General features: G+C 39.9%; 1 protein-coding gene across 2 annotated transcripts in view; it reads left to right on the top strand.

Moving 5' to 3' along the window:
• Positions 1 to 17,071, top strand: part of Arsj (arylsulfatase family member J) — a 49,395-nt gene extending 32,324 nt beyond the window's left edge. Inside the window, exons 1-2 of one of the 2 annotated variants that reach the window (XM_041655991.1) lie at positions 13,288 to 13,334; positions 15,631 to 17,071. In XM_041655991.1, coding sequence (XP_041511925.1) covers positions 13,288 to 13,334; positions 15,631 to 17,035 — 1,452 coding nt within the window. In that variant the 3' untranslated portion in view covers positions 17,036 to 17,071. Of the gene's footprint in view, positions 1 to 13,287; positions 13,335 to 15,630 lie in introns of those variants that run through there. The other variant, XM_041655982.1, reaches the window with a different exon arrangement.
• Positions 17,072 to 17,359: the final 288 nt, after the last annotated feature.

Genomic DNA, 17,359 nt, shown 5'->3' with positions numbered 1-17,359 from the left:
CCAATATTTTATTAAAACCATAGTTTTAAGAAATTAAAATACCACTATTTCAAATGAGAATGGGGGAGTTATGTATATAATCAGAAATGTTCAAGTGAATTTAATGTGCATAATACCATTTAGCTTGCTTTACAACATAGTATTTGAGGTAGTTTTTATATGAAGAAAAGTAAATTTTATCTCTATTGAACAAATTCAGTTGCATTCATATGGGTAAAATAGTTGGTAATGTCTTTAATTCTCTATCAATTATAAAATACCTTTTGCAGTCATACGGAAAGTATGGCCCTTGTGATCTCAACTGAAGCCCTCTACCTCCTGTCCGACACCTGAAAGGACACTATGTCACTCTTTAGCCTGTTTTCAGGCCACAGACTGCCTCTCTTTAACACATGACATAATTTCGCTGGACGTGTACGTTTCACCTTTGTGTGTGTGTGTGAATCTGTATCTTTGGTGGCTAGCTGATTCTAAAGTTGTGAACTGAGCCATGACTTGAACTCCACCAAATGAAGCAGTTTCCAACATCCAGAAAAGTACAGGCCTTTAAAAAATGGTATTCTATTTTTATTAATTCAGGACAAGGGGAACTGTGCTTCCGGCTAGGTGAACACTCCAGAGAGTGCAATGTACTAGCAAAATAGGGATGAAAACAGAAAGAGAAATGTTGGGAGTCAATGGGAATCATGGATACACAGGTGCTCAGTTCATATGTGGTGTGTGATTTGCAAAAGTTAAAACACAGCTGGTGTTAGAGTTGAGCCCAGCAGTGAGGAGTGATGCCGACATCAGGGTGATGAACCTTATGGTCACAAGAACATCATTAACAAAGAGGCTGGAAAAACAGGTGTTTTAGGGAATAAGATATTTGTTTTGTGATTCCTGAGTGAATAAATTCTTAGGGATAAATAGGTATATGTCTCAATGGTTAAGAGTGCTTTGTTATACAAACATGGTGACATGGCATATACATGAATCCCGAGATAGCCACATAAAAACCTAGGCATTGCCACATCACCCCAGCATTATGGGAGGCAAACAGAAGAATTCCTGATTCTGCCATCCTGTTGACTCTATCTCAGGGTCGTCTGTTCCTGGCCCACGTTTGCATGCCAATTTGTTGTAGGAGGCCGCTTGTTTGTTCCAGGCTCCTAGGTCCCAAGATAACAACGAAGAAACTATATTATTTGCAACACTGTTTGTCCAGTAGCTTAAGCATATTTCTGGCTAACTCTTATACCCTAAACATCTCCATTAATCTATGTATCACCAAGTGTCTGTGGCTTACTGGCAAAATTTCAGCATGTCTGTCCCTGGTGGCAGCTTCTTGGCTTCTCTCTGACTCTGCCTTCTTTCTCCCAGCATTCAGTATAGTTTTCTCAGCCTAGTTGTACTTTGCTCTATGAGCAAGCTAAGGCAGTTTCCTTATTCATTACCTAATAAACGCAACACATAGATAGAAGGACCTCCCACACCACCATCCTAATTCAAGTTCATTTAGAGATCCATTCCTGGGGAAGGAAGGGGCAGAGTGACAGAGCAGGACACCCAATGTCCTCTTGCATCCTCCACAGCATTAACAGCCACATACAAATGCAAGCATAAGTTATGCATGAACAAAAGCTAATAAATAAAAATGGAATAAAATTTTCAAAATGTGAAAATATTTAACATTCACCAGAAAACTCTACCTCGAGCCATTTACAAATTAATGGACTGGGAATTTAGCCTAAACTGACTCAGTTTACAAAAGAAAACTCTTGCTTAGGGAATGTTTTGTGTGAGTTTGTGTCACATCTAGGTTGTCATCGTGATTCCAGCATTTCACACATGTTGTTATCATGTTCTCAAGCAGATATGCTGTTTCATTTTCTGTAAGAGAGATAATTTCCTGCCTCCTCCATTCCCCTTCAGTTCCTTAGAATCTAAGTCTACACTAAGTAACATTCAGCTGGAGCCTGGTTATGATGGATGTAGTACTCTGGCTGAACTAATTTTCTGGCCCAAGTACGAGTGCTAATTAGTTAAAAAATATATCTATTCTCAAATTCTGCTTAGCAACAACATTGAGGCTGAAAATTAGATAATTGCCAGTTGTCTAAGTAATATCAAGTTGTTCTCCTCTCTGAGATATTTCCTGGCTCCTTTCCTCCCTCCTTTCCCTTCCTTCTGACCTTCTGATGAATTCTGTTTGTAGTCGTTGCTCCTGAACAGCTCTGCCAAGAGGCAGACTGGCCCTAGATTATACAGAGCAGAGTTTGTTGGAAATTTACAACAGAAGCACGGTCCTAGGGGGCAGCAAGACCAGTAGGATCTCTGGAGTTTGGATCTAGGTGACTTCATTCAACCTACTATGTACCTGGTTTTTAGTTTATTGTAATATCAGAGTCAAGTACATTCCTGATACCAGGTTTGATGTGAAGATACACACATCACCCATATAATTTGAGCATGCGTGAAAAATATCCAGCTGGAACAGAATTACTCTAGGGCAGTCAAGGGGCCACATTTCATTACGGTTGCAGCCATGCTAGCTGAACCCACTGCCATCTATCTAGTAGCTCCTGTTTTACTTTTGCGCCCCTTTGTCTATACTTATTTTTTCATAGGTTCTACATATCAGAAAAAAATGCAATCCCTACTTTTCTGAGTCTGCATTATTTCCCTTAATTCAATGACCTCCAGTTCTATCCATTTTGTTGCAAATGCATTAGTCTTATTCTTCTTTAAGATTGATTAAAACTCCATTGTGTGTGTGTGTGTGTGTGTAGTGTGTGTGTAGGGAGAATATGTTTCATATTTTTGGTTCACATGAATACCTAAAATTACCATAATTATTTAGCTATTGTTAATAGTGTCATGATAGGCGTGAGTGTGTATCTTTCTCTACAGTGAACTGACTGATTCTTTAGAGTATATACCGATAAGCAATATGGGCGAAAACCACCTAATAATTTTATTTTATATATTTCAAAGAACCTCCATGCTAATGTCTCTAGATGGTAGACTAATTTACACTCTCACACACAATAAATAAGTGTCACTTTTTCTGTTCATCCTCACCAATATTTGATGTTGTTTTCTTGAGAGAAATTTCTGACTGAAATGAAGTAGAGCTGGTACATCTTTGATTGGCAGCTCCTGGCAGCCAATAAAATTCAGCTCCATTCTGGGTTGTTGGTTTATTGTGAGTTACTATCAATGGTTCTTGATTAAGACTAATAATTTCCCGTCTTTTATATTTCAGTTTTTCTTAAATTAGGAAGTAAAATTACAATTTAATATTTTCCAGATGAAGATATCTCCCGCATTTCAGGCTTATTTTAATTTTTATTTATTTGACAGTTAATGCTTTTTTTTTTTACAAATGTTCCCATCCCCATAGCACGACAGTTTGTTTGCATATGTTAATATTCCTCACAGGAAAGCCATTTAACCTCTTCTCACTTCAAAATCCAAAAGTTATTCATAACTAGGTAAAAATTGTTTCTTTGACATTTGTTGAAAAAAATTCTGGCAATCTAGTACCTTTGGGCCCGTTTGTCAGTTGGCTTCACTTTTGTCTGCCTTTGTTTTTCTTTTATTATATCATTGTTAATTTCTTTCCCCTTTTATTTGCATTTACCCTTGGTCAAAGCAGAGAGCAAAGTTGAAAGTCCATCCTGTTGAACATGGGTCTGTTTCAAAATTGTAAAGGCTGAGCCTTTAGCTGTTTCTGCTGCTGCATGTATTTATTTACTTAGACTTTATTGGACGGATATTTCCAACAGTTAGTAGAATCAAATACATATGTGAACCATGTTGAAAATTAGTATTAGAAAGCAATACTTAAATGTTGGTACTATCGTGTGTTATTTTACTTTTCAATTTTCATGGTTCATGGGCTAGTTTTTGGATTTTAGAAACTTAAGCAAAAACAGATATCTTTCACAGGACCTTAAGTAGCCAGATTCACAAGGCAAGCCCATTTATAGGCGATTGCTTATTTGTCAATCTGAAGCATAAGTTTTTACCTTGTAGAGAATGTTATTGTGTTTTCATAACCATAGTATCTCAAATGAATGGGAGGAGTTTATAAGCAAAACCCTATTCAGTAAGCTTAGAACTAATGAAGATGCTTGAGTCAAGTGTTTTGCAGTTTCATAAGAACAAATACCTTTGAATGAAAGAATTTCTAGCACATATCTGTAACATATATGTCTCTAATGTATATGTGAATAGTTATGTAAGCAAGAATTACAAATGAAAACACATATAAATATGCAATGTATGAAATAATAGCCTTGAAAGAGAAATTTTAAAAGAATTATGAAATACATACAATTTTTAATCTTTGTGTTTTTTGCTTTATAGCCACCTTGATGTGATTATATCCAGTTTATAGATTACTAACCGAATACCTGTCATAGCATCTAGACAGAATGAGGGTCTGAAAGCCAATGCAGCTGAACTACTGAGCACTCGGGGAACACAAACATTAACAGTGTCCCCCTGGTTCCCCTTTCTAGGTTACCAATCCTCACCTTTCATTGCACACTCGTTTTGGAGGAAGTGTGACTGTTACTGTTAGTAAACAGTAGATGCATCCATCCAATGCCTGTGACATATGTCCACATTCTTCCCTCATTCAGTTACTTTTGAGGTATAACTTTTGAAGGGAATAGCTTTAGCTTCTTCTGGAGTCTGTGATGCTGTTCTTCTCACACACCCCAAACAGCAGCCTACATGTTTGTGCTGTTTGTAGGGAAGCTAGCCTCAATTTTAGAAGATCCTCTAAGTGATTGAACATTGTCAAAATAGAAAGAGAGGAAGCTGGCTTCGGGAACTTTGACTTTTGGCTTCAGTCTCTGTTGTAGGAGGCTGCTTGTTTGTTCCCAGCTGCTCAGCCCCAAAATTACCACATAGAAACTGTATTATTTGTAATACTGTTTGGCCAATAGCATAAGTATATTCCTGGCTAACTCTTACATTTTAAATTAAACCGTCTCCATTAATCTGTGTATTGCCATGAGGCTGTGGCTTACTGGGTAAAGTTCCAGCGTCTGTCTCTGGTGGGGCTACAAGGCTTCTCTCTCAGGATGGCATTAGTAAAAATTCTATAAAGAGCAGAACAAATAGGATAGATGGGGAATGATTTAAGTAATTACCTTGTGGCTGCCACAATCCCAGCATCCATAGGATAAACAGGCACCCAGCAGGCTGGAGACACAGGAAGGATGGGGTGATGCCGCAGTTCAAGTCAAAAGGTGTTCTGCTGGCAGAATTCTGTTTTCAAGACAGATTCACTTTTTCCATCAAGTGTCTGGACTGATTCCATGAGACCCACAGATTGCCGTGGGTAATCTGATTTATTCATAGTCAACTGACTTAAGTCAATCTCACCTAAAATTACTCTCAGAAACTATCTAGAATACAGGGGAATGAAATATCTGGGTGCCAAGTTGACTTGTTTCATCCCACAGTTTTTGTATGTACAGCAAATTGTATTCTTCCATGGAGCACACTGGAAGGGAATTTTGATTAAAGAAAATTGCTTTATATAATCACATGGAGCTCCATCACTAGGTAGAGCTTTCCAATTCAATTTTATATTACATAGTTTCATGGCATCCTAAAACATTTGATACCATAATTTCTGTTTTCTATAAGATAGGAGTATGTGTCTAAAGTTTGCAGTCACCCTAGTGAAAATATAACAGTGATTGATGAGAGCTAAATCTACCGTTGCTTATATCAAGTACCTATAATATCAAGTACCTATAAAACATGCCTATATAGGGCTGGAGAGATGGCTCAGTGGTTAAGAGCATTGCCTGCTCTTCCAAAGGTCCTGAGTTCAATTCCCGGCAACCACATGGTGGCTCACAACCATCTGTAATGAGGTCTGGTGCCCTCTTCTGGCCTGCAGATATACATACAGACAGAATATTGTATACATAATGAATGAATGAATAAATAAATAAATATTTAAAAAAAAAAAAAAACATGCCTATATATTAGGTGAAGTGTAAGAAGACAGAAATAAGATTAGATAGGACAATACTGTACTACACAGGCCATTATTAAACCAGAACAATAGCTAATCACAAAAGAATAATCAAAATATTTGATAGTAACTCTCTTCTTTATATTTTAAGTATGAAAATTAAGTGTTGAATTATATTTCTTCCTTGATTACAAACTCTCACAAATTAGCACTAACTAAAACTGAGTGACAATATTTAATTTGTACTGGTTTACAATTTCACACTCCAAACTCCAACATCCAAAGGGATGAGGTTTAAGTTAATAAGATTGTTGATGTGGTAAAAGAATAAAAAAACTGTTTCATTGTTTCTTAAATGTTCTAGCTTGTCATCAACACCGTACTTTCCTTGCAGTGACATTGATGGACCCTAAAATGAGCTAAATCTTTGTGTGTTGCCGAGGCATGCTGCCTGTTATTTGACTCGTTCTTGTGGCTCCTTACCATGGAATTCCTAGGGATAACCCCACTTGGGTAACACAAGAGGCTCCACTCAGTGCTTGTCACTCACCAGGCTGTTTGAATGTGTCTGTCTGCCGTGAAAGAGGGACTCTTGTGTGCGATGTGGCTTAGAAACTGCTGGCTGCCGCCCTTGTTCAAGTAATCTGTGAAAGAGAAAGCTGAACTCAAGGGCATCTGCTCTCTGACTGAGAAGCAAAGCTAACACAGGCTGGGGGACTGTACCTAGGGCTTCCGACTTTTCCTTAGGCTACGGCAGCAAAGCTTTCCATAACAGCCTGTGGAGTGAGCGTGGTGGTATTTGGAGCTTTGAACCTTGGTTAAATTTCCATCTCTGGCAATTTAAATGAATTTTCTCGTTCTGGATGAGCAACTGTGAATGCGTCCTCTCTCCCTCTTCATGGGCATTTAACAGAGAATGGGAAAAAGAGGACACAAATTAAATGAATTTTACTGGCATTCTCTCCTCAAGATGGCGGGCTGACTTAGGCCCTGTTCTCTCCACTCCTGTGTCCTGCCAACAGGAGTGATGCTCAGCATGGTGGCTGTAAGGCTCTGTGCCAAGACTCCACTCTCAGGGCTTTCTATCAAATATTGTTGTGTCCTAGTATCACCCAGCGCTTGAAGCTTCTAATATTTATTCTTTACCATTTTCCTGGGGGAATGAGGAGCCCAGACTAGCCTTAAACTCATTGTGTGCTAGAAGCTGATGTTGAACTCCTGATTTCCTTTCTCCACCATCCAAATGCTAGGGTTCCTGGCAGATATCACCACATCTGGGACAGATGTCTAATTCTTATTTCTTTACTTTGGTTTCCCAGTCGTGAGTGTGTGTGTGTGTGTGTGTGTGTGTGTGTGTGTGTGTATTATCCGGGGTTTCCCAGTCGTGAGTGTGTGTGTGTGTGTGTGTGTGTGTGTGTGCGTGCGTGTGTGTGTGTGTGTGTGTGTATTATCCGGGCTCCAAATTTGGTTCTCGGCCTCCATTCTGTCTCTACATGATCTGATGAACTACGCCTGCAAGCTAATGAGTCTCGAATCTCCCCTGCTTCTGTCTTACCTCTGAGGCAAATAATTCTCTTCTAAGTACTTCTAGCAATACCAATAGGACTCACCGCCCTCCATTTCACTCCTATGCATCTTCCTGGGTTGCAAGAAACCTCCTTACACCCAGTGTGTTCTGGCTTAGACCATTCTGTTTCCCTTGCTCGCACCCAGAGTTTATATCCCTATCCAGAGTCTTCCATAAACTCAAACATTGTATCTCACCTTCGCTTAACCATTCTGTTTCTGCTGTCATTGTTTATCTCTTAGACTAGAGGGAATATTCACAATTATGCCTTGTTTCATTAGACTCTGTCCTCACTACCACCTCAGTGAGTTTCCTAATGCAAAGGTTTTACTGTGCATTCTGTTTGGAGCAGCACTGCTGTGCCTGCCCATGACCTACATGAAATTGGTTTGCTCTGCACTGCAATGCATCAAGACATGTGTGAATCTTTTACATTCCAAGTGATTCATCCACAGAGGGCCACGCTTTAATACCTGCATTCTGCCCCTGTTACTGAAACATTCATTTTTCTTTGAGCCCTCACCTGGATGATGCTTCATTTTGAATGACCTGTCTCAGATGCGGGTCCCCATGACAGTGTGCTTTATTGTACTCTTCCCACTGCTTGTGATACTTGTCTCTGATCAGCATCTCCAGATACTCCATCTGTACTGAATTTCTAAACACAGTCCCTAAGGAGTGGTCTCCAATCCCACCTGGAAACACTTAAGGAATCCTTTGACTCTTAGCTGGGGGTGCTTGCTGCTAATCAGGTGGTCCTCTAATTGCTTTTGTTCTCATCCACTAAACTGAACATCTTGAGAGCAGAGACCATTTTAATTATCTCTGTGGCCCCCAAAGTAAGCACTGTGTCTGTGAGATAGTAGGAAAATGAGTGTTAAGTGAGTAATTTATCCATTCATTCACCAGATGAAAAATTAGTCTTTCTCTTGTGATACTCCCAGCCAACTGCACCACCCTCCAGGGTGTAACTAACTGAAAGATGAAATTAAAGCCTATAAATAGAATTATTTTGTGAGACAGCAGAGTCCATGAAAGCAAGTGATAAATGAATACATTTTTCAATATGTAATATTAATTATGTTTTGTGCATTATGAATATCTGTTACTTGATTTATAAAATACAATCTCCTATATCTGTTTCCCTCATATTAAAATTAATTTGTACTGAACAAGTGTCAAGTAACTTTTAAAATGGTTCAAGAAAAAAAGCATTTCTGACTATCCTTGCAATTTTTCTATAAATATGAGATAGTTTCAAGCATGGTAAAAATATATAAAAATAAGTATAATAAGTGAAAAATATTTCTGTAAAAATTTCAGTTAAACTGGGCAGTGGTGGAGCATGCCTTTAATCCCAGTACTTGGGAAGCAGAGGCAGGAGGATCTCTGTGAGTTCGAGGCCAGCCTGGTCTACGAGAGCTAGTGCCAGGACAGGCTCCAAAGCTACAATGAAACCCTGTCTTGAAAAATCAAAAAAATATTCAATAACTTTAAGGACTATAAATGAATCCAAGGAATTAAATCCCTTTAACTATGAATTCTTGAATTCAATAAACAAAAAGAGAAAACATAATAGTGAAAAAGAAAAAAGATCTAAAATGTTAATAAAAACTATTGGGATTCATTTCATATGCCATTAATAAATGTAAATTAAATGTGCAATAACAAATAATAATTGAGCCTATATTTACAAGCAAGAATGCATTCTCTTTTAATATAATTTCTTTGAATTATAATATCTAATACTTAGTAATACAAATTAATATTTTTGAAAGATTATAAACTTCCTCATATGTTCTTCTGCCAAGATGAAAGATTCATTTAGCTTGTTTCTTTTAAATTGACAGACAAGTGATGGCCATTGTTTTTAACAGAGTTGACATTAATGCCTGATTCACTTCATGTTTTATCAAAGTTTCTTTCCGTGGCAGAGGGACAAAAAAAGTCCACTGTATTTCAAAAGTATTTTCTCTATTTAACATAGATGATGAAAACTTTCAAGTTATGATCTATAAATAATACACACTTATATATTAATCACAGTTAACACAAAAAAACTCAATGGTATTTTAACACATATCATACAGACAGACAGACAGACAGACACCCATGCACCATCTACTGCAAGAAGAAGCTTCTCTTGAGAGTGGGTAAACAAGGCATTAATCAATGGGTATAGCAATACCACTGGGAATCATTTTATTGCTATGTTTTTTAGCAAAATAATAGTATTAGGCTCCCCCCAGGGTTCATGATCCATCTAGTTTCAGGCTCTTAGCCACTTTAGCAATGTCGAGCATGCATTCCACCGCAGGGACTCGATCTTAGACACAGTCAAATGGAACTTTCTGTTGGTTACTCTCATTGCATATTGTACCAGTATATCTTGCAGGAAGGTCACTGTTGTAGATCACAGGGTTTGTAGTGATGATGAACTTTTTCTTTCAGTAACATACAGAGTCCCTACAGAACCGTGAACACTTATCAGCAGGTGTAAAGCATCCATTAGGAATCAGCTTGACCTCTCTGTAGTTGATAACATGAATAAGTGTTGTAGTCAGCAACAGGGACTTGGTGTCAGGTTGTAGTTATTGAGCAGCCAATAGCCTTGACCTTAGCCTGGGATGTTAAGGGAGTCCGTGGGACCACTTTGGTCAATGACTCCACACATGTAACTCATTCTTGCCACTGGTGGTTTTACTTGGTGGAATAAGATATCAAGCTGGAGCATTATATCCCTCATTTTGGTGATCTCATTTAGATTTCATATATGTATATAAATTAGGATACTTCTACCATAGTAGGTACACATATGGCTTTTGAAAGGGTTTTTAGTATTAGTTCTTCCTCTCCATATTTGTTCCTTTACACTGCTCTTCCATCCCCTTCCTCGTTTAGCCCTCCTATTCCAGTTTCTACTTTATCTTTCCATAGCACTAAATTCTTTGTCCCCTCCCTTGGGAGATCCTCTTATCCTCTTGGTCCCTTACTCGGTACCTAACTTGTGTGGTTCTTAGGTTGCAGCACACACATATTTTTGTATTAATATTTTAGATCTTATTTTTCTTTTTCATTCTTTTATTAATTAATTAATTTATTTATTAAAGATTTCTGTCTCTTCCCCACCACTGCCTTCCATATCCCTCCCCCTCCCCCAAACAACTCCCCCTCTCTCATCAGCCCGAACAGCAGTAAGGGTTCCCTGCCCTGTGGGGAGTCCAAGGACCTCCCACCTCCTTCCAGGTCTAGTAAGGTGAACATCTAAACAGCCTAGGCTCCCCCAAAGCCAGTGCCTGCAGTAGAATCAAAACCCAGTGCCATTGTTCTTGAGTTCTCAGCAGTCCTCATTGTCCGCTATGTTCAGTGAGTCCATTTTTATCCCATGCTTTTTCAGACCCAGTCCAGCTGGCCTTGGTGAGTTCCCGAAAGAACACCCCCATTGTCTCAGTGTGTGGGTGCACCCCTCATGACCCTGGGTTCCTTGCTCGTGCTCTCTCTCCTTCTGCTCCTGATTTGGACCTTGGGGTTGTAGTCTGGTGCTCCAATGTGGGACTCTGTCTCTTAGTTTATTGAATTTATAGTAAAAGGGATCTAATTCCTTGGATTCACTTATACTCATTAAACTAGTTGCAATTCTAACAGAAATAATTTTCAGTCATTATAATTATTTTTATATATTTTTATTGTAGTTGAACCTATCTCATATTTATAGAAAAATGGCGGATAGCCTGAAATAATCTTCCAGATAGTTGCTGCTGTCATGTGCAAGTCAGGTGAAAGTCATGTTCATCCCAAATAGTCAGGCAAGTATTTCTTCCCCTTCCTGTTCTCAATTAAAACAATCTACCAACGTTCTTGACCAGAGAAAGAACAAAGGGAAACAGCAGTTTGCTTTCCAAATGACTGGCAAGCACTGTTTCCATCACCACTTGGTCTTGGGGCAGGAGGAGTTGTACCTTTAAGTTGCCTCCACTGTTAGTGCTGTCTTGACTGGGACACCCTAGGAAATAGCAAAACTTTAGGAAGGGAAGAAGGCACGTGTGGGGGTGGCCTGGAGACATGCGATGTAGGACAGCAGCACTTTCTTTTTCCTTTGCCCAAATGGGTCCTGCCCAAAATGCTCAATCATTTATCTACTTCAAATTTTTTCTCAATTATTTCTGGGATAGGTGTAAGCCTCACTATCTGGTTCACTTTCAATGGCCCCTGGATGTTTTCAGAAGTATTCACAGTAACTAATAATTTAAAACACTGAGTGAGTAACAGACTTAGTGATGCTACTCCAAAATCAGTATCACAGCTTGATGGGAAGTTAAGGCGATTCATAAAAACACCACAAATCCATTGTGTAAATGTACCACATTTTCTTGATCTATACTTTAGTTGAGGGGCATCTAGGTTGTTTCCAGGTTCTGGCTATTACAAATAATGTTACTATAAACATAGTTGAGCACATGTCTTTGTGGTAGGATTGAGTTTTCTTTGAGTATATACCCAAAAATGGAATTGCTGGGTCTTGAGGTAGATTGTTTCCTGATTTTCTAAGAAATTGCCATACTGATTTCCAAAGTGGCTGTACAAGTTTGTTGTACCACCAGCAATAGAGGGGTATTTCATTTACCCCACATCCTAGCTGGAAGAGTCTGTCATCAGTGATCTGGTCTCGGCCATTATGACAGGTGTAAGATGGTATCTCAGAGTTGTTTTGATTTTCATTTGTCTTTTGGCTAAGGATGTTGAGCATTTTTTTAAGCATCTTTCAGTCCTTTGAAATCATCTGTTAAGAGTTCTCTGTTTAAATTTATTCCATTTTTAATTGGATTATTTGTTCTTTTGATGTCAAGTTTCTGGAGTTCTTTGTATAATTTGGAGAACAGTCCTTTGTCCAATGTGGGGTTGATGAAGATCTTTTCTCATTCTGTAGGCTGCCGTTTTGTCTTATTGGTCGTGTCTTTTGCTTTACAGAAGTTTCTCTGTTTCAGGAGGTCTCATTTATTAATTGTTGTTCTAACTGTCTGTGCAACTGTGGCTATATATAGAGAGTGATCTCCTGTGTCAATACATTCTAGTGTGCATCCCACTTTCTCTTCTGAGAGGTAAAAAATAATGGCATCTTGAGATTTTTAGGCAAATGGATGGATCTAGAAAAAAACATATTGAGTGTGATAACCCAGACCCAGAAAGAAAATATAATATGTACTCATTCATAAGTGGCTTTAGACATAAAGCAAAGAAAAAGCATCCTTCAGTCCAGAACCCCAGAGAACCTAGACAACAAAGAGGTCATTAAGAGAGACATACATGGGTCTAAATAGGAAGGAGAAAAGGAAAAGACCTCCTGAGTAAATTGGGAGTATGGGAGTCACGGGAGAGAGTAGAAGGGAAGAGGGAAGGAAGGGTGGGGAGCAGAGGAAAAATATATAGTTCAATAAAATCATTTGAAAAATACAAAGCAAAACAGAAAACACCAAAGCTCTCTGCCCATCTGCTTTCCCGGTCATGAAATGAAGACACAGATTGTGAGCTGCCCTCACTGCAGTACAGAGGATGTGGTGCAATTGGACATTTGAAAGAAAATCTGTAAAACTTTCTACAAATGTGTCATAACATAGCACTCTACACTTTGGGGTAGGCACAGTGACAGTTGCCATTTACTAAACTGTTCTCCTTAACCTAGACTCCATGCTCCTCTCCAGGGCCTACCACGCCCAATATCTCTCAGATATTTCTGATGAGAAAACTGAAGATCAGAGCTAATGTCTGCCCCCAGTCTCACAGGTAACTGGAAATCCAAACTCAGCTATGTCAGATGTCAGCACCTGACAGTGACCCACATTCTTTTCCCAACTCAACAGTAGTCTGAGTCTCAGAACTACCAATAGAGAAACCAACTTGAGGAATCTCTCATTTGTTATGAGTTGATGACAAGCCTTTATGTTATTGAGTCTACATTTCCCAACATGGAAACTGTTCTACCTTCCAGAGCGGCAGAAGCCTCTTGGTTCACTAGTGTCCCTGGGACTCTCATTGATCTGCCAACATTACACCATCTCCTGAAAGCAGTTTTCTCTCCTCTCCCCTCCTCTCCGCTCTTCTATTTTCCCTTCCCTCCTCTCCCCAACCCATAACATTTTTTATATTTTGATAATCATCGTTTTACTTTACCATTAGGTGAAAAATAATCAATTTAATTACAAAACTTAAAATTTTTAGCCTTTTGAACAATTAAATAACCATTTAGATTAAGGATAAGATCTTTGTATGATAACTATTTATTTAATAATGTATCCCTGTGAATTGTTGCTAAAATTTTTACAAATAAACACTTCTCCCCTTTCAGTTTTTTTTCCCAAGTTTACATTGGTAGTCACTTCATGACAAGTGATTGTTATGGATCCTAAACTAGACCAAAATTATGAAGAAGACCTTCTGAACTGGATGTGTAACAACACTTGTGAAAGGTCTTTATGAGTATATCCATCTTAAGTTCCCGTGACCGCGATTGCTGGGACATGCTAACTACTAACGATGAGTAGAGTAAAGGGCAGATGCAAAAGCAGCTTTGAAGAGTGAGAAGTCGTCACCAGTGCCGACTAACTCATCAGCATACATGTGCCATCAATACTCAAAAGTTCACACTTGCATGACATTACCTGCTAGGCATTTAAACACAAATCAGACTAGTCACCCAAAGTATATAAGACATGTCACCCTTGCAGAATACATCACTGTGGACAAAAGGTGTCTGTTTGGGAGGGTGTGTGTGTGTGTGTGTGTGTGTGTGTGTGTGTGTGTTCTGGGAGGTCTATGTGTGTGCATCTCTGTGGAGCTCAGTGAATCAGCTAGATGACTGGCCACTTAGCTCCAGGGATCTGCCTGGCCCCGCCTTTGCTGGGGTTACAGACAAAAGCCACCATGCCCAGTTTTTCCTATATGGCTTCTGAGTCTCTAAATTCAGGTTTGCATTTTACCCATCGAACCATCTCCCAGCCCAACTTTGGGTTTTCTGTCTTAGTTTTCCTCTTCACAATTCATTTGATTCCGAGAACACCTTCACATTTAACACCTTCACCTAACTGTTTTTATAGCCTTTGTGTTTCTGTTGTACTTTAAAAGTTATTTAGGGAATATGCAATAACTTCTGTCAATTCCTTTTTTTTATTATTGAGAAAAGGAAAAAAAAAAGTATCCGCCTCCTCCCAGCCTCCCATTACCCTCCCCCTCCTCCCACCCTCCTCCCCCTCCCCCAATTCCTCTCCCCTTCCCTCTCCAGTCCAAAGAGCAGTCAGGGTTCCCTGCCCTGTGGAAAGTCAGGTGTAAAGGGATTCACATGAAGCTCACATGTTTAATATGATAGCAACCAATTCTCAGGGGAAATCTCTTGGGAAAACGTGTAGGGAAAAAATTCTGGAAACCAGCTTCCTTGTCATTTTAATATAGAAAGGTTACCTTGCTTTCTTAGATTCCATTCCAAGTGATTTATTGATGGTGGCAGGGGAGACACAGGCCAACAGAAGCACATTTACTTCCTGTGGCACTGGAAGAACTGTTGCCAACACTAGCTACAAACACCAAGGTTTGTTAGAAGCAGCCAAAGCCACTTCCTTTGTCAGAGATCCAACAGGTCAGGGGTGAAGTGTGAAATGATGTTTGACAAGCTACCGGGAGACTATTTCATAATAATTCTGCCTGTGTTCTAGAACATAAGAGTTAGTTTGAAACATACGCTCTCAGAAGCTACTGTGACATATAAGACTCCAATTCTGTGTATCCTTCTCTTACTAGCACTCCGTCGTGTAATTAAAAGACTAAATTTCATAGTCGTTCATTCCCTTGTAAGGACTTTAAAAAGACTTTGAGATAAGTGGTAAAAATCTTAGTTGCCAAAGTGCTGAAAATGTACTTCACCTGTTAAGCATGAAGCCAAATTAAAGCTTTGGAACGAGAGTAGAGCTGATCTTATCTATTTTGAGGTTGAGTTGATCTTCAGAGAAACTTTATAATTTTAGAATCATCTGTATAAAGAATTTCCCTTTTACCCTGCCTTGACAAGATGTTTACTCTTCCCTTAAAGGTATCAGATCCACACGGGACTCCAGCATTCTATCATCAGACCTACCCAACCCAACTGTCTACCTCTAGACAACGCAACCCTACCTCAAAAGCTGAAGGAGGTCGGCTACTCAACTCATATGGTTGGGAAATGGCACTTGGGGTTTTACAGGAAAGAATGCATGCCCACCAAGAGAGGATTTGATACCTTCTTTGGCTCCCTTTTGGGAAGTGGAGATTATTATACCCACTACAAATGTGACAGCCCCGGGATGTGTGGCTATGACTTATATGAAAATGATAACGCTGCTTGGGACTATGACAATGGCATATATTCAACACAGATGTATACTCAGAGAGTGCAGCAAATCCTAGCTTCCCATGACCCCGCCAAACCTATATTTTTATATGTTGCTTACCAAGCTGTGCACTCACCACTACAGGCTCCTGGCAGGTATTTTGAACACTACCGATCCATCATCAACATAAACAGGAGGAGGTACGCAGCCATGCTCTCATGCTTGGATGAAGCGATCCACAATGTGACCCTGGCTCTAAAGCAGTATGGCTTCTATGACAATAGCATTATCATATACTCCTCAGATAACGGCGGACAGCCCACAGCAGGAGGAAGTAACTGGCCTCTCAGAGGTAGTAAAGGAACATATTGGGAAGGGGGCATCCGGGCAGTTGGCTTTGTGCATAGTCCACTTCTGAAAAACAAGGGAACGGTGTGTAAGGAACTTGTGCACATCACAGATTGGTACCCAACCCTGATTTCATTGGCGGAAGGGCAGATTGATGAAGACATTCAGCTGGATGGATACGATATCTGGGAGACGATAAGTGAAGGTCTTCGTTCACCCCGAGTGGATATTTTGCACAACATTGACCCCATTTACACCAAGGCGAAAAATGGCTCCTGGGCAGCAGGCTATGGAATCTGGAACACGGCAATCCAATCAGCCATCCGGGTGCAACACTGGAAGCTGCTCACAGGAAATCCTGGCTACAGCGACTGGGTCCCCCCTCAGGCTTTCAGCAATCTGGGCCCAAACCGATGGCACAACGAGAGGATTACCTTGTCAACTGGCAAAAGCATCTGGCTTTTCAACATCACCGCTGATCCATACGAGAGGGTGGACCTCTCCAGCCGGTATCCTGGCATCGTGAAGAAGCTGCTGCGGAGGCTGTCACAGTTCAACAAGACGGCCGTGCCAGTCAGGTATCCCCCGAAGGATCCCAGAAGCAACCCTCGACTCAACGGAGGAGTCTGGGGCCCGTGGTATAAAGAGGAAAACAAGAAAAAGAAAACAAACAAAACCAAGGCAAAAGAAAACAAGCAAAAGAAAAGTAAAGCGAGGACGAGAAAACAACCGGCCGCACACTCTTCTACAAAATACCACCCAAGTGTTACTGCCGGCTGAATGCAAGACTTTCTGACTTGGTTAAGCTTAAATCGCCTGGTTTCTAGGTAATTCAAAGAATTTGCCTCAGAAATACCACTGCCAGTCCCCTTGGGCGTATTTTCATTTTGCTCTCTGCCAGCGGCTTCTGGCACCTGGCTGCCAGTGTGGACCAAACTATCTTCCTGCGTGCCAAAGGCATTGCTTCTGTGGGCCACACAGAGAGCAGAGTGCAGTTATTTATTTCTCTCTGTCCTGTCCATATTAGTCAGTTGATAAATCAGAATGCTTTGAATCGCAATAGGGACGGCGACCTATAGAGGATGGAAATCACAGCGTAACATG

This window comes from Microtus oregoni, unplaced genomic scaffold (genome assembly GCF_018167655.1).
Source record: "Microtus oregoni isolate MIOR12 unplaced genomic scaffold, Mior012 000000F_ref0000247, whole genome shotgun sequence".
Lineage (NCBI taxonomy): Eukaryota > Metazoa > Chordata > Mammalia > Rodentia > Cricetidae > Microtus > Microtus oregoni.
This window is presented reverse-complemented; position numbering and strand designations above follow the sequence as displayed.